The sequence below is a fragment of the Aythya marila genome (assembly GCF_965140915.1).
Source record: "Aythya marila genome assembly, chromosome: 9".
Classification (NCBI taxonomy): Eukaryota; Metazoa; Chordata; class Aves; order Anseriformes; family Anatidae; genus Aythya; species Aythya marila.
The window spans coordinates 20,300,577-20,319,224 of NC_139050.1; the positions used below are offsets into that span (position 1 = coordinate 20,300,577).

An 18,648-nucleotide genomic window follows, 5' to 3' on the forward strand; every position below is an offset into this window, starting at 1 on the left:
TCAAGAGGCAGGTTGTGGATTTGAATACCTTTTGAATACTTAGTCTTGGAGATACGGAAAATCTGCTGAAATTGTTGCTTACTATGCTCACTATTCAAGACTCAGCATTTCCTAACTATTTACCTCAATATTGCACCACCACGGATTTTTTTTTTTCATGCAGAAAATAACACAGTGTATCTGATAGAGCAGTGGAGTTGGTAATCATAAAGCGTAGGGGGATGATGACAACCAGCAAAAATATGTCACAAAATGATCAAGAATATGCATCAACACACATAAACATACATCCCTTAATTTAAATAGGGGGCTGCAAATTTTTCTTTCTCCCCAACTGCTTCTCCCCAGCTTCAGTCTAGTCTAGAACAAACCCAGAGTCCTTAATCCTCTGAATATAGACTGCCATTTTGTACCCTTAGCTTCACACGTCATTCATCTGATGTCGCTAGCAGAAAGTAAACACAAATTTTGGAGAAAAGAAGAAAAGACTTCCAAGGCCATTTCCATTTCTACATTACTGAAGTAAAGTTAAAAATAAAGGTTAGTGTGAGAACTATTCAGACTCTCTTTAAGCACAAGATCCGTCGAGGCCCAACAGCATTCAGAAGTACGGGACCAAAAATCCACTGACTCCTTGTCCCCTCCTCTGAAGTCAAACCCTTTCGGCAATGTTTGAGTAATGCTGGTGTCAGTTTCCCTGCCTGAATGTGAGGTTCACTATTCACAGTTTTAGCAATATATATATATATATATATATATATATATATATATATATATATATATATATTTTAACCCAATCTATTATTGCTCACAAAACTAGCTGCTCATGGTGACCTGAAGCATAGAATACTACCAAAAGACAATTTTTAAAAATACCACTTTGCCTTTCTGTTATAACCTCTGCTTAGCAATTCTCTAAAACAACATCACACTTGAAACACCAGATGATAGCAGAAGATTATATTTCAGAGATGTTAGATTTCAACATTTTTAAGGTCACAGCATTTACTATGATGCTGTCTGAATTTTACCTGATATAATTTCTATTCCACAATGGCACGGATACAGATCCTATTATGAGTTACCTTACCTCAGGGACAAAGCTTATTGCAATGACACCTTTCTGTTTATATACATTCTATGCATAGTTTTGTTTATCAAGCTATTTTCTGTGTGGAAACTTGTTTGATTTAAAACAGCTCTGAAATACAGAAAGGAAGAAACATAATGCATCTCTGCCATACAAAGGTAGGTGAAAGCAAGTGCAACATTCAGGAAGTCAAAATGGGGAAAAAAACAACAAAACAGTAAGTGGGAAAAGTCACGCAAGCTTAACACCATTCTAAACTTTGTTTTCAGGATACTTTTTGCCACGTGAGTCTCTTATCACCCTCTCAAGCTTCTTAATCGCATATCCTTAATTCCTTGAGTCTCAACCACTGGATCAGTTTCATTTCAAAAGCAGCAAAACAGAAGAAAGATCTCTAGCAAGGGCAGATCCAAGTCTTGAGAAATCAGAATCAGGAAGAGAAAATTATGCTAACCTATGTTCATGGGATTATTTTAGGTTTGATATGACATAGGATGAGGAGAGTCTTAAGAGCAGAAAAATCAAATTATCAAATAAGGTGACAAAATCTAGTAAGTGCATTTGACTTTCTTTTCACATCAGTACTGTTTTCTATTTATTAAACAGAGATCAAAAATCATTCCACTCATAAGATAGTAGGATTACAAACCCACCCTCAAGCTATTTCTGTATCTTCTAAAATAATTCGTATTGAGAAGCACAGCATTTTATCTTCACGAAACAGAAGATTTCAGCTAAATCATGAAAGCTCTAAAGTCCTCTCTGAATTATAACATAAACCCCATTTTATAACATAAACCCCATCTTTTCAACTTTGAGAAGATATCTCAAAGCTTTATCATTTCCCAAAGTTTTTTTTGTTTTGTTTTGTTTTTTAGGAATATGTCTTAAGTACTCCAATATTCTGAAGCCACAGAGAAATTTGGTTTCAGACTAAAAGAATTTGAGAATCAGAAGGCAGCACCATGGAAATACACGTCTCATGCATTTTATTCACCTAATACAAACTGTTTATTTACTAACATTATTTAGAAAACCAATGATTATCACAAAGATTATCTTAACCACTACCTTGGGATTGCTATATCACTAGGCACTTCTAGTAAAAGGGAGAATGGTGTTAGAGTAGTCCCCAAGATTGTAATAGTAACAGTTATTTTGGCAATGTGTGAAGTGCAGATGGTACCAAAGACGTGCCAATAACTTAAGCAGGAGCTTCCAATAAAATCTCTTGCAGTGCATGTTACAGTCTGTGAATCAAAGTGATACGGGTAACCCTGGGTATCTGGCACTTTTACATTACATGTTGTCTGTTTAACTACCTTATATGCAATCACATCCCTCAGGCAAAAGTCTGTGCTCCACGCTTCCTTGTATTAGTCCCAGGCATAAGTTACCTCTAACCAAATTTATTCAGTATCCCCAGAGAAGAAAACCACCATCAAAACCACAGAAATTACTTCCATCTGATGTACCTTCCAGTGACAGCAGTAAAAAAAAGTTTCCCCAAGTGTTCCTTAGAGTCCTTTCCAGCACATCATTGCATTCAATGACCAAAACATAAATGATTTAGGAACATGACAGCCTACTCCTGCTTATGAATGGTGATCAGAGATTTAAAATCACAGATAAGACATGCTAACAATTCAAGTGAAAACTGTTAATGCATTTATAAAGATCTCACCATTTTCCATATAATCAAGCCTCTTTTTCTCAAACTAGAGACTGGAATTCATGCAGTCAATGAGATCATTTACTGACAACAAACCAATGCATAATGTTTAGACACTGAAGTGGTATCTTCATGTTGGTGTATATGTTTTAATTAGCTTTTACTTTTCATGTAGGGTAAATAAAACATTAAGGAGTCAGCCAGACAGATAAACAACAAACTGTTTTTCAAATAGCTCCATGAAATGAGCAAAAATAAAGCTTGAAGAGTGTTATATTTACCTCTGTAACTCCCAGGGCACTTTTAAGAACACTGGGTCAGGTACACTGAGACACTGAGAAAATGTGCAATTTCTTTCCCACTGAGCTGTCAAGGCATTCATGCTGTGAATAGCTAACACCCTTCTTTGACAACCAGGCAAATATTTCTATTTTCTGCCATTCTAGTCATGAAGTATCTCAGCATTGCCTCAGTTGATTTAGTGCCAATTCAAGTCAGACTTCAGATGTCTGAGCTAGTAACTGGACCAAATATTCTTGATGAAGCCTTGTCACAAACTCAGACTGCCGCTTAATACATTTCCAAATAGTTAGATAGTAAAAAAGGCTGTAAAGCTGAAAAGGCAGCAGACAGGCAGAACACACATCCACTAAACTGCTAGAATGGAGATTAAAGCAGAGCGTACAAGTCAAATAAGTGGCCTCTTTATTGTTAGTATTGCTTTAAGAAACAAAAACAAATCAAAAACAAAAAAATCCACCATTAAACAGTTTAAAATAAAAGACTATATTAATTCTTAAAAAAACAGTTTATTTTCCATAATTCAAATGTACATTTATTTAGAGGAAAATAATTAACATAATTGATAACTGAGTCTCTCCAGGCAGAAGTGAGACAAGAATATAACTTCTCCAGGTGGTAATGGCACAAATATATTATAAACAATGCTCTTAAATCTTTTCAAATATACATTTTGTATTACACTGCTCTTACATGTATTGACCAGAAGTTTCCATTACCAATAACATGAAAGAGCAAGACAAAATGAAGGAAAGAATACTTTTTCCAGTGTTCTTTCCTAACAGGTCCAATGGAACCTGCTCAGAAACCACCACTATTACCATCAGTAATTCATAACTTTTTTCATGGGGGTAAGAATAAGCAGGCAGGAATAATGGCACACTGTGTAGAAACACATCTAGAGACAAAATAAATTACTTAGAGAACAGACTTTGCACGCAGACTTTGGAGTAAAGGACTTCTGAGATTGGATTCTACCATTTGAGCTGTGCTGCTCCCTTACTCTGGGTTTCCAGTTCCAGCAGGATTTGATCTAGTGTTTTAACTCCCATGCTTATGATCTGTGCAGAATTAAAATGTCCATTGATTGAATGTGCCTTATACAGTACTTACCAATACTGGCATAGCCAGGTGTTGATGGATCTCCTCCACTGTTCAAGGAAACCATAAAAGCTTTATCAGCAAGATCTGTAGTCTTTGGTAAATCACAAGGATCAACGTAAAGAAGAACGCCACCAAATCCTGCGTCTTCTAACAAAGAAAGCTGAGGGAAGAAAACAACATGGGTGGCTTTTAGGAAAAAATGTCAGAACACATTATTGTTTTAATTACTGTTGAGATAGTGGCTTTATCATGCATCAGGCTCTCACTGTAGATACTCTAGACAAATAGATTCAAGACAGGTCTATTTCCAAACTGCTTATGATATAAATAAATCAGCTACCCTTTGAAAAAAAAAAAAAAAAAAAATCAAAATCCAACAAGACTGAATCGTGGTCATCTTTCCCAGGTAATGCCGAAAGATAATTTCAAAGCCTAATAACACAAATAACTCCTACTTATAAATGACGTGTAGCATGTTGAGGAAACACAGCAGTAACAATTGCATTTGAGATTTGCCACTGATTTACACCTTTACCTCTTTTATGGTGATACTGTCAGACAAGGTTGGTGTACTGGAGTTTAAACTCAGGTGAGATATTGGCCAGGACTAGGCTAGATACACAAAGAGATGTGAGCGGAGCCATCTTTCTCCCTAATCCTTGGACATTTGCTTAGACCTACAACCCTGATACGTGATATAAACTTGAAAATGTCTTGGTGTTCAAACTAATCTCTTTAACACATCTTAAATAGCTCTTCCACATTTTCCAAACTACTGTTCCAAACTACTAGAAGTATGACATTCCTGGTTAGTTTACTTCTTCAAGGACATTGACATCACTCTTGCATAGGATTTCTGGACACAGTATCTCTCCAATAAAACAAGAAAACACAAGGAGTTTACAGGCCATTAAAAAAAATGAAATAGCCTAGCTTACCCAAATCTTGGAGTCTGCCTCCTGTCAGACAGAGCTTTTATTCTGTTTCATTAGAACATCACAGCTTGAGTTGGTAATGGTAATTAGCCTTTCCGAAAATCTATAGATCTGGTGCAGCAAATCGGGCAAACTTTGCCAAAGTCAAGGACAAAAGCATCCAAGCACCAAAGCTGGAAGCAGCCTATAGATCAATTTTGACTGAAAACAACTCAGGCTTTCCCTTTCATAGGGAACTGAAAAATAAAAGGATTTTATTCTGAATCAGATGAAATTGAAATGTAATGTGGCAAATATCCCCATGATACAAAAGGAATGTTCTGTGTAATGCTCTGCATATTTGGAATTGACTGAAGACTACAACAATGGCACAGAACTACATTAATTCCTCAGACAGAGGTAATGCTGGCTTTTAAGGATTATCTTACTATTCACTATGCTCTACTGATGACTTTCCAAACAGCTACTATGAAGTCTGCGGAATGACTGCATGTGTTTCCGAACTACACAGCTCAGATTCTGAAGGAACCTGATATCTTGTTATTACACCTCAATTTCCCAAATCAATTGCCTTATACTTTTTTTTTTTTTTTTTTCCATCCTGAATATATATATTCAATTTATCTCCTAGCTATAGATTTTAAGGAAAGTTTATGCATAGTTATTTTTGGCTTTACAAGTATGCAAATTACAAGAATATATAGCATTTGGTTTAAGCCTCAAAAACATTTCATGTTGAGTTCTGCTTTTCTTGAAAGTTGAGACAAAAAATGCATAGAAGTTGCAGCCTGCTTTTTTTCATCTCTAAGGAAACATATCTAATACTGCCATTAGCCTACACTATAAGCCTGAATTTGGATAAACACAGGAGTGAACTGGTGAATCTTGTGTAATGCTATGTATTTTTTTTGAAGTCAACAATCCCTAGATGATAAGGGATAGTCACTTTGAGAACCCTGTTGAGATGAATACAAGCGTGCAAAAAGAGAATGTAATTAGCAGAGATTTTTTAAAAGGTTAAAATGTATTAAAGGCTTTACAATTTTCCAAAATGGTAGGTCAGTTTATTGTATCATGCTGTTCCCACATCATGTTCAGATATTCAGCAAGAATTTGATAGCACAGTAAAAAGGGTAGGGACACAACAAGAAGAGGAAGATGCATTGTAGCTAAGCGATACAACGGTCAGGATTGAAAATATCAATTGCTTTTTCCTTTCAAGCATCCATTTTATTCATCTGTAGTCTTACTTGATAGCACAGAGAATAGAAAAAAAAAAAAGTATGCAGTTAAAGATATATATATATATATATTTTGAACTTTGTAGTTAATAAAAATCACTGTTGAATTCCTGTTTCACTCAGAGAAGGCAACTACAGTTATTCACAAAATGCAGCAACCAATGTTGCCATGGCTACAATCTCTACTGAGAAGTTGTGTTGTACATGTGAGATGATAAAACAGCTTTCAGATTTCAGCTATAATTACTGCTTTTTAACTTTCCAACAGTGACACCACAGCTATGCCAACAAGAAACACTTATGGTTCTTTCCATTTTCATCTTAAATAAATCAACACTGTAACAGCCATAAGGTGTCCTAACACAAAACATTTCAGGAAGGTGCTGTGTTCTTCACATGGCTAAAGATTGTAGATGAAATCTTTCAGGTAAACTGTTACACAACTACTCAACGCAAAGGGTTATTTTAGATTGTAGAAGGAACTAACAGCAGAATTTGCCCCTGATGATGTTGGTTGTATGCCTCCTCTCTCTCCAAAGCCACAAACGTCTCAGAATAAAATGGAAACATCAGAACACTTGAAGATAAATCAGATGCCGGTGCCCATGGATAACTCCTTTGTTGTCTATGGCTGCTTACATCCTCCTTTTTATACAAGGCTTTAGAGTCACATTAAAAAAGTAACTATTTCAATCCAGTGTATTAAAATGCCCCATAAATGTTCTGGACTCAGTTTAATCTAGTATGAAATGCTGCTTTATCAAAGGCTCTGCCTTGTTACTAGGGATGGTGATCAGCCTTGTAAACTATACACCTGGTAAGGCATCCTTAAATCACTTTTTAAAGATGATGTGTTTGAGGCAGTGAAAAGACATTTATTTTAAGTAGTGGCTAGTGATTTTGGAAGTCTTTCTTTTACCTAAGATGGTTACTGATGATTATGAATAAACAAGAGAAAAAAAAAGATGATAATGTATGTAACTGGATTATACCAACCAACCAATTACGTGTTAAAATAGCTCATTATTAGCAATTCTTCCCATAATAATAGTGTCAAATAAGGCCAAACTATGCAAGAACCTTCCTGTGCAGCTGTCCATTGACATACGTAGACATCTACAGTATCAGCACTGTGTTTTGTCTTCCTCTGTTTTTTGGTGAAAGTTCTCTTTCCCACCCTTATCCCTCCCCTGAAGTTGCAATGGATGCGCTTTACAGGGTATAGCATCAGTCCCATTACTCATAAATACTTCCCTGTATGTCTTTAGTTTGCTTTCTATGCTTGCCTGTTTGTGAGTCTTGAACCACAGTAATGACTGAACAACTGATCAGTTGGCACAGAAGACTTGTTTCACCTGAGGAGCTATCTCAGTATATGCCCGCAAATTCACAGAAAATGGGATACTGAGTAGAGAAGAGGCAGATCCTGCTAACGCACCACGCTAAGAAGGTGTCAATAGAAGTTGGCATTCACTCCTTAAAGGAACAGGGAAAGACATATGAAATCACAAGAAGAGTGACTGATGGAAAAGACTACAGAAACTTGGACCACAAAGTAGACACCATAAAATCCAACCGTGACAAACAAAGCTGTGAAAATCCTGTTCACCAACCCATGGAACACCCTGGTCTTTCCTCAAAGGACACGTTATGTAAGGTAACGCAGCTGAGTACCAGCCATACTGCCTTACGATGCCATATAAAAACTGGCTTTGGCATCACAGACAATTCTACCCTTATTCAAAGGATGCGGTACTACCGCTATATCTGGAAAAGCTAATTTAAAATACAGCATCTTTCAAGTGCACTTCACAGTTTGTATATACACTGATGAGAGTTTTTCAGCATGTGATAAAGCAAACTGGTGCTGGAAAAACATGGAATAGATCTCTTCATTTTGCTATAGGTTCCCTTCTGTTACTTTTTACTTCTCCTCAATACTATGTTCAAGTTGAATCCACTGACATTTTCTTATTAGATTTAATTCTGCTTTCAGCTGTATTACACAAGCCTACAGGCTTTCAGTCATTACATAATGCTTAAAAAGTATCAGTAAATAGAACAGTATAAATCTGTTCCATACAGGTAAGATTCCTCTTGATCTAGTTTTCACATATTTCCATACACACTATACAACCATGTTTCAGCATAAGAGAGAAAATAACAGAAATAGGAAAAACAACATATATGAACCTGTGATGTATTACAGAAGAGAAAGTTTTCTACCAGAAGAGAAATTTGCATGAAGATTATCAATCAGGAGATGATAAATATGTGAAACATGGGAGGCAAAACATTCTGAGGAATTCTAAAAAAAAAAAAAAATAAAATGAAAAACGTCACAATTCAATCTATTACAAAATCCTGACTGATCAAAATATGTATCTTTTTAAATTTTAAAAGCATAGACCTTTATTTTAATTTAAAGTAAGCTCATCATTATGCACACATTTGGAGTATGGTGTTTATAGTTGGAATAATACAATTGTATAATATTCAAATAACTCAGAGTTGTTTCCAAGAATCAATAGCTCCTTCAATAAGCACTGAGGAGAACATGTATCTTATAAAAAAGGAGGTTAGCATTTTGTGGCTTTAACCTTTTATAAGCATCCAGAAGAACCTCACACACGCTTCAATTTTTCCTGAAGTTGTTTAAACTACTCTCTGTTTAAAATCAAACTTGTTCATACATATTACCAGGAGCTGTATCTCCTATTGTAATTATATTTCAGTGCAATGATCAACATTAATTAGAGAAATAACTAACCAGTTTTTAACTAGTGCATTTTTCGATTCGTAGAGCAATGTGCAGAAGACATGGTTCATTAATCTGAGACACAGCTTTACTAGCTGGACAGGCTACAAGTTATTAATTATTCTTTTCTACTGAAGTTCCAATTAAAATCATGAGACTCTGAATGGAAATCCCATCTCATTTTACTAATTGGCAGTAAGTAAAATTACCAAGCAAGGGTAAAGGGCCATTTAAACTGTTGGAAGACCTCACTGACATAAAGTATTTCTATTTCTGAAGCAGATTGCTTGAGTAGAAAAATACGACTTCACATACTGCAGATTTAATTAGATGCCACTGTCCTCTCAATTACCTACAATAATACAGGCTACTTGGAAGATACAATGGTACCACAATCAAGACTCTAGGAAAAAAAAAAATAAAATAAAAAAAAAAAATGATACACATCTACATTTTTATACAGCTCTTCCAACTTCCATATTTCTAACAAATAAGGTAACAAAGGTCCATTTTGGCTTCAGCTTAATTTTTGAATACTACTCCATGTTTAATCATGCTGCTACATTTTTCGTCAGAGGTCCAGGAGCAATGGTGAAAATAATTTACAGGCAAAATACCATCCCATGAAGTTTTGGCTTTTGCTGATCCATTCTCAAGGCAGTGTATTAAGATAGTAAATGAGATGGAGGACATAACCAGTTTAATGGCTGACTCCAAGGGGATGATGAAATAAATGTATTTTTCCAGTTCAGCTCAAAACTATCCTGTTCTAAGGAATGGCGCTATTAGAGCACTCAAATTTCACACAGAAGTCCATCAACATTGTATGAACATGGATAAGATGCTATATAACCACAAAGCAAAAGAAAAAGGAAAGCAAATAAAAGCAAGACTGGCAATGAGTATTTGGAATCACAGTAGACATACAAAGAACAGCAGCTTCTCTGGTGCTACGATGGGAGCAACTCACAGGAAGAGAAGGGATAAAGTGTTGAATAAAAACAGAGCTACTACAAACTGGCAGATCTGTGTGGATTGAGAGCTCCCAAGCATTGATATTACAATTCAGCTTGTCATCCGCTAGCCCCTAAGACAGAAGTCAGAGTTGAAAAGCCTCTTGAGATTATTTTTCGCCACCATCTCCAAACCCAAAAGCAATTTGCTTTAATCCTGCAGTCCTTCCACAGCAATATTTTAACAATATGGTCTTAAATACGGTATTAAGTTTAAAATGAACTGAATGTTTTGTCCCATACTTTTTTCCTGTTTGCTGTCTGCTCATCTTCAATACAGTTTTATCAGAGAAAAGTAATTAGTTACACAGCCGTTTCTAAAAAAGAAATTTTTCACAATAGTGTAGTTGGACGATTAAACATAAGCCAGATATATTGCCAGTTCCCTGCACTAGATTTTAGGAACTTTTAATACAAATTGAGTGCATATTTTATTGCCAGATCTTGCTTACCACTGCTAAGAAATTCACAACATTCAGTCTAATTAAAAATGAAATTGAACTACAATTCCCTAGAAACAAGGGCCGATTGGACTCAATAAGCTTTACTTAATTTATTCCAGAAAGAAAATAATTGAATTGCTTACAGTCCAGAAAAAAAAAATATTTCATTATTTGATGAGCATATAACACCAAGGCTTTCCTATTGCTATTGCATTCCTACATCTTCACGAAATACTGCTCACTTTTAAATAAGCACGTAGAAAAACACTGTGTGTATAATAAGTATCATTAAATATTCAGTAAACATTAAAAATAAGAAACAGTCTGGATGAATGTCCAGATAAGTGACCTCCAAAAAGCCAATATCCTTTCCTTGTTCATACTGAAACTGTTGTTTCTGATGACATTTATAGTTATTTTAGGCTATGTTTAGACTCTATTACACAGAGAACAGAGCTGAAGATCTGTCATACAAAACACAATTACACAAGCATATAATTAAAATCTTGGTAAATCATTGAGAATATACTGATTAGACTCTAGGTTATTTTTCATGCGTTCTCCAGAACTTTTAATCCAAATCCACCCACCAATGCAACCACAGCCCTGAGACAACTGTGTGTAATTCCTTTTTTTGTTTGTTTGGTTTTTTGTCTGTTTTTTGTTCTGCTACCTCTAAAAGGATGCTGTAAAGTCAGCGCACGTAATCTGTAAATACTATACGCCTGCACAGGGCACTTCGCTTATGGAAAGCCATGCTGACCAGTGTACACCACTGCCATGCACCTTGTCCAGGGCACGAATGGCAGAGGTTTTTCTATGTTAAGGAGGACATGATTTTCCTTTAGTGGCCATGCTCTTCACAGCAAACATTTTATGCACCTAGCCACTCCTGCAGGGATGCCTCAGGTCTCTGCAGGCTGTTTCTCCTCACCATTTTTGAATGTGGAAGCCAGGAGACACCGCATGCATGGAACAAAGCCTGACAACTTATGTGATGCTGGTTTTTAGCTTCAGCTTGGCTGCACGCTGCAGTACCAAGCTTCAGCTGGGGTCTCTTGCACTGGTACCACAGCGCTGTTGAGTGGGGCGTCAGAAAACAAGCTTGCTCAGCTTGCAGTGTTTTCCTCCGTCCTACTGTCCTTCCAACCATTGCCATAATGACATACTAACTCCATACTGTTAAGTGGCAAGATTAGCCCACAATACCTGGGGCTTTATAAAGGGCTGATAAGCAGATGTCCCCTGTGCGTCAGCACAGAGGGCAGGAGCGAACTCCCAGCGCGTGTGGTAGCGGCTCAGAATTGAGCTCTTCAGATCCAAACTGAACGCAGAAGTTCAATTCAAGACTGAAGTTGTCATGTTCATGAGCAGTAATAGTTTAACCTCAGTAAACAGTACCACAAAAAAAGTGCAGATAGGTGCACTTAAGGGATTTCTACTGTCTCTAATGTAAGGACTATTAAATATATTGTGTCAAATTACAAAAAAAAAAAAAAAAAGGTGCTCGTCCATTTAACTTTTACCTTCCATGCAAGAGGAATTTATATATTTAATTTTGGAGAATTTTCTGTCCTTCAAGGAATAGATACTTTGAGAACATATCTATTTTTGAACTTAAAATATTCTGTGATTTATCCAAACCCACAGCAACCTACAGAGCCTCAGTAACGCCACTGTGGTACAATACCCTCACACCAACTGGTGTTTCTTCAAGAACATCCACTATCCATTTGGAAAAGAGTGAGACTGTATCCTGCCTAGAGTGCATTGGCATCTGTCTCACAGAACCATCACATTAAAACTGATAACTGGACAGCACACAGGAAAATAGAAATCTTAAGAAAGCACAAATTATGACTTTGTTGTACTGAACTACGCACCAATACAAATTTGCAATTTTTGATTCTCTCAACAATCTTTGTCAATTTGTATAAGAGATGAAGCCCGTATCTGGGATATCCTTGGCGTGCCTCAAGTATATATTTTTCAGTACTCAAAGTTAGTAATGTTGAAATGCAAACAGCCCAAGTCATTCTCTGCTCAATCATCTCCAAGATAAAAGTAGGATTTAGACATAGCTAGCTTTGTGAGCATGGATGTTATGTTGAATCTATCAAGATATTAGCAGATGTTCTCACAACCCACATAACAATCAGTCGTAGATTTTTAATTAAGGCACATTTGCTGCCTTCAGTAATTGCATCTCAGGGCATCTGCTAGATTGTTAAAATACAACTGCCTTCATTAGACCTGTGCAAAAAAAACAAAACAAAAAAAAAAGTCTTCAATTATTTTATTATTCTCACAATTACTGTCCTGGGAGATTCTATGAAAAGCTACATTATTTCTTCAAAAGTGCAAAACATGTTCTCTGCTCATGGAGTGTATGTTCCGGGGCACTACACTGTATCAGGTTTTATGGATTAAAATGCCTTGAGCATAATGTAACAGTCTCCTTAGACATTGTATAAAACAATTGTTAGGTATTTTTAAATTTATTTTGGTTTAATTTTATGTCTCCAAGTGGAACATATAATGATACAAAGTATGCTATATGTAAGCCTCACGCATATATCTATATAATCTTGGAAAACTACAGATTATTAATTGGTTGGTGAATATTTTACTTTCATTCATAGAAGAGAGCAGTGTTTAACTACTTGGTTAGCATCCCTTTAAGTAAATCAGTAATTGAAATGAACTTATTTTATCTTCCTTATTAGAAAAACAGTCACAAGCCAGGAACGATAAAAGACATGATCATAAAGAATGTGTCCCAGTGTATATTATTTTATCATAAATATAAAAAGTTATTTAAAAAGTTAGCAATAAAAGTTTCCTATAAATATCACAGTACTAACCTCCAATCCTAAACTCCCTTGGAAGTCCCCAAATCCAAAATTAGGCTAGTTTCCTTATTATTTTTTTTCCCCTCAGAGACTGACATTTTTGCAAATGGAAAATTTTCACATTTCACATGCAGGGGTTTTTGTTTGTTTTTTCTTCCGAGGTCCTTTCTTTCTCACTACTTTCCATTCAGCACATCAGTAAATCAGAGCTTGGGCTCCTCCTGTGACCAGCTAAATAGCCCATTTCACCAAAATGAAATAGTGGAAAGAGCTACATGAAGGAGGTCCAAGGTTGAAGTACTTGATGAGAACAAGGAAGGCAGTTGTATTACTTTGGCAATCACGAAGCACTACAAAGTCATTCATTCACCATCAGTTTAAAAACAAAACCCTCCAAAAACAACAAAAAAGCAGTAAGACTAGTATACAATTAGTTCCAGAACATCAATCCAAAATGATGCCCTTGCCTTGTCATAAAAAATGGAGTGAAAAATATAAAAAGGTAAAAAAAAAAATCTGCCCAAGTTATCGTCATAAATATCTTTTTATGTGGCGATTCGGAACGGAAGACCCCAATACCAAAACAAGGTCATTCAAAGGGTGGTTAAGAAAGATACATGAGCAACGCTATTGCTTCCCGTCATTCCTCTCCCCAGCTGGGTCACGGATAGCAGCCACAGTAAATTCATATGAGAGACTGACTAGGTCATTTTTGTCTTTCTCTGACAATTACTTGGGGAAGGTAAGGAAAGACTGAAAAAAAATGTCTTTCAGAACCTTCCATGTTAAAAGCAAACACAGTTCTCTGTAATAGACCCACTGAAAAGATTTAGCACCACTTACAGCTCCTAGAACTCCACCAAACTGACTTCTAAATAGCATAAACACGGAATACTGTACTGAGAAGAAGAATGAAAAAGAAATAGTGAAACCCATGATCAATCAATTGCTGTTACATCCCTGTTTTCTCTTGAGACAGAACTTTCAGTAAAAGCCTTTAAAGCATACATTACCTTCCAAAACCAGCAACAAAACAACAACAAGCCCCCAGACAAACAAAAGCTTAAGCACAACACAATGTTATGCTGCAAGGCCATGCAATGAATGAATGGTCTGACACAGAAATGAAGATGACATATTCCCAGGTGTTTAGCACAGCATAGGAATATATAGAAAAACAGGGAACGGTTCCAAGTTCAGACAAGCAATTTCTCATGCAGCATCTTTGCAAATGAGGCAAGGAGTGAAAACAGCATAAATAGAAATTTCTGTTCTCACCCATTAATTCCTTTTCTCTGGTGACAGATTGGCAGTGAGGAGTAATCTTTGCACTTACCATTGCTTGCAACTGTTCAAAAAGGTGAAAAGAAAGCCAATTCAGGGTTAAAAACAGCAACCTTACTTTTGCATCACTAATTAATGGAAAGTACAACTACATCTATTATATTTAGGATATAGTTACATTAATATTTTAACAGTTACATAATTTGGCTTAGGTCTGCATAAAACTGCATCAGCTTTACACCAATTTAACTTGCTAAATTTCAGTAAACTGACACTGACAGGAAACCAGAAGAATCAGGCTTTATAAACATGTGTTGTGAACCTTACACTCTCAGGAGATGGAAAATACTTGATATGTTATAATTCTTTTTGATAGTACATGCTAAAGGTGAATCCTAAAATAGACAAGAATGTAAAGAATGGCCAACTGTATGAGTAAAAAACTCTACTCAGAGAAACAAAATAATGATGTCCATGTTTCCAACAAGGGCCTATATGCCAACAGGAGATGCTGAACAGCTGAATAGTTCTGTTGCAAGTCTTAAAGATGATGATTTTCAAACTTTTTTTTTTTTTTTGCCAGCACCTATTAAACTGCCCTTTCAAACAAGGCTTCGGTAGACAACATGAACAATGTTCACGTGACATTCCATGAAGAACACATTTAAATATTGTATGTTTCTTTTAAGTGTTTAAATTTTGAAACATCTAATTTCAAGGAGGATACTTAACATGGTGCTCTCCCAGGAAGAGACCTTATTGCTCTCTACAACTGCTTGAAAGGAGGGTGTGGGGAGCTTGGGTTTGGCCTCTTCTCACAGGTAACTAGCGATAGGACTAGAGGGAATGGCCTCAAGTTGCGCCAGGGGAGGTTCAGGTTGGAAATGAGGCGACATTTCTTCTCAGAAAGAGCAGCTAGGCACTGGGATGGTTTGCCCAGGGAGGTGGTGGAGTCACCATCCCTGAGGTGTTCAAAGAAAGGTTGGGCCTGGTGCTTGGGGACATGGTTTAGTGGGTGATGGTGGTTGGGGGGTGGTTGGACAAGATATCTTGGAGGGCTGTTCCAACCTTAATGATTCTGTGACATCCATGATTCAAAAGCAGCAGCAATACACATCTGAGTTCAGGGATCAGGTGATAACACAAAGTCTGAGAAATCCTCTCAAGCCATTTGCTCAATTACACTCAGATCTAAATTTACAAATCTGGATCTACTAGATGGAGGTCTCTTCCAACCTAGAAAATTCTGTGAGGTCTTTCCAAAGTCTCTCCCTCAGCCCCACTTTTGAGACATGCAAAAAGAAGATATGAACTTTTGAAGGTTGCATTCATTACTGTGTAGGAGGTGGATCTGAACTGTACTGTTTCTATGTTAATAAGTGCATACCTTAAACAATATACAGATCCCTCTTTAAGAAGAGAATAACTGCTGCTTTATTTGTCTCCAGAAGTTGTAGATGAAGTACATATTAAAGAATATAAAGAACATTTTTTAACTTAAAAAATATTTTGCCAATGACATTTCTTCTATTTATATTCTTTAATATTGCCAAAATTATGGTATATTGCTTATTTATTCAGTCATTAATTTCCATAGCCATATGCTTTCTATGTCTATATGCAGCTTGTGTTCAACTTAATATATGGCTTTGAATTTTACTATCTGAATATAACTCTTTTACTTATTAGATTTATTTATTATAAATTATCACAGTTGTAATACTGCATTATGACTTCATGTCATCCTTTCTCCTCTAAATTCTATAAAGCAATAAACATCATGTATTACTCATCTGCATAAAAATCCCAGATGGTTTTAGCTAGGAAATTGAAGTACATGGATTCCCAGATACATAAGCTTTGTCCAGAAAAAAAAAAAAAAGATTTGATTTCCAAAATGAAGGTGTGTAAATTGACCAAAATGTTAAGAAGGCACCATTCCAAGGGCTTAAGTCAACACCAGGAGATCTACAAGGAAGTGTTGTTTCTTCTTCAAGCATAAAGCACACATCTGCCTTTGAATATGATTTTTTCCCCTCTTGAAGTGTAGTAAAATAATATGATAATAGCTAATAGCAACGTTAAAGGTATCCTTTTTCCTAGTAGTTATAAACTTTTTCAGAGGCAAAGCCATTCATCATATAACACAACTTGGCCATGAGACATCAACTAACATAATTTCAGAAAAATAAAGCTTAAAAAATCCACTTACATGCGTGTTTTTTATTTAGGGATCACAGACTTCTGAAGCACTGAGTTTTATTACACTGTTTCTTAGTCTTGAGACCAGGAGGAAAAGTTCATATTCTTCTAAGATTCTTAAAGGGAAAAGACTTGTGCTTACCATATACCTGGTACCCTCTGACTTCTATCATTTACATGTCTGATATACTCTGTGAGTAGGCTGTTACATCTCTTTTGGGTTTGTAGTAAGTGGTAAAACATTGCCAGAACTGTAAGTACCTGCTTTCCTGGGTGTGCAATTCTGTATCAAGAAATCATTTATCAGTATGTAGTGGAACTCATCACCACAAGATGTTGTGGAAGTTTAGAAGTGGAATACACCAGTCCATGAAATACTCATAATGATAATTAAACAAGATGGGCCAGATTAACATTCTCCACTTCAGGAAGTCATACCACCACAGGCTGACATTTTTGGTAAAGGCATACCAAAGGAAAAGATGACTGGGTACTTGAACCATGCATATGGTTCATGTCGGAGAAGAATACCAGGCTGACAGGGAACATTTTTTTTCCCTGTTCTCATCATAAATGATGGAGAATTTTTTCAATTTAATAAAAACTTCATGACAGAAGACTAAGCAGATGATCATTTTTTATGAAGTGATTGTCTGTGCATTTCACTGCACAGTCTCAGGTAGCAATATTTCACCAGTAACAGCACTATGCTATGGTCATGACCTCATTATCATCAGAGAGCTTTACCTGAATAAAAACAGAAGACATGGTTTCTTTTGCTAAAGGTGAATTGTTCCTGTAAAACATACTAAACAACACACTTAACTATGTTCCTCATGTCACATAAAGGGAATATTCATGTCCTTAAGGTTAAGGCTATGTTTCTATATTATTCTGAAGCAAAAGCAGAATGCTAGAAGCCTCACAGTATAAAGCTTATTCCTCTACTGAGAAATAAACTTTGTCATATTAATAGGATCTCAGCCTCTCATAATTAGCAAATTTGTGATGAATTGCATCACACTGAGAAGGAATGAAATAAAAATTAAATACTTTGTAGTGAAAATTTCTTGTTATCAGATGTTGTATCACCCACCCTTCCAACACTTTGGCTAAGGCAAAAGGCTAAGGCTCCCCCTACAGCCAAGTGAAGTACTGTGCAAAAAATACTTGATTTCTCGGATCTTTTAACACAAGATTAAATTGGATTGCTGTTCCATGTAGTTCTCACATGAAAAAGGAGGCTAGTTTACAATTCTCCTAATGCAGAATGAATGTCTTCCCTTTATCTCACTTTTTAAGCTTCATGTTTTAAGTCTCTTATTCTGGAGCCACCTTACATTGCTGGGCACAACCTGCATCTGATACCTGTAAACAGCAGATCCTGCATACCACACGTGTCCATGACACCTTGCATTGCTAGGAGTGCATGGTTATTGAGAGAGAGAAACATCTACAGTAGGCAGATGTATGCTAATTTATAATCTGTCAGAAAGGTTTCTTAAACTTGGAATCCAAGAATCACCTGAACCAGCAGATTTGGACTTACCTTTTTCTGTTACACACCATAATATGATAAACAGGGATGGGACATGGTCGGGCGGTTAAGTGGATTAAGTGCTATCTTTTTTTACTCTGAGATCACAGTAGGAGGCCAGACTGAAATGAGTTGTCAGGTCAGTTCCCCAGTGGACAGTTTATATCATAAAACCATCACATATAACTGAATACAGCTATAAAAGGCAACATAATCA

General features: G+C 36.2%; 1 protein-coding gene across 10 annotated transcripts in view; it reads right to left on the reverse strand.

Moving 5' to 3' along the window:
* NAALADL2 (N-acetylated alpha-linked acidic dipeptidase like 2) overlaps positions 1-18,648 on the reverse strand; it is a 419,953-nt gene that overhangs the window by 142,957 nt on the left and 258,348 nt on the right. For all 10 annotated transcript variants that reach the window (XR_014318086.1, XM_082766747.1, XM_082766748.1 and 7 more), the window contains one exon: positions 4,176-4,326. Coding sequence is in view for 9 of the 10 variants with exons in the window: in XM_082766747.1 (XP_082622873.1) it covers positions 4,176-4,326 (151 nt within the window). In the remaining variant the exon portion in view is untranslated. The remainder of the gene's footprint in view (positions 1-4,175; positions 4,327-18,648) is intronic.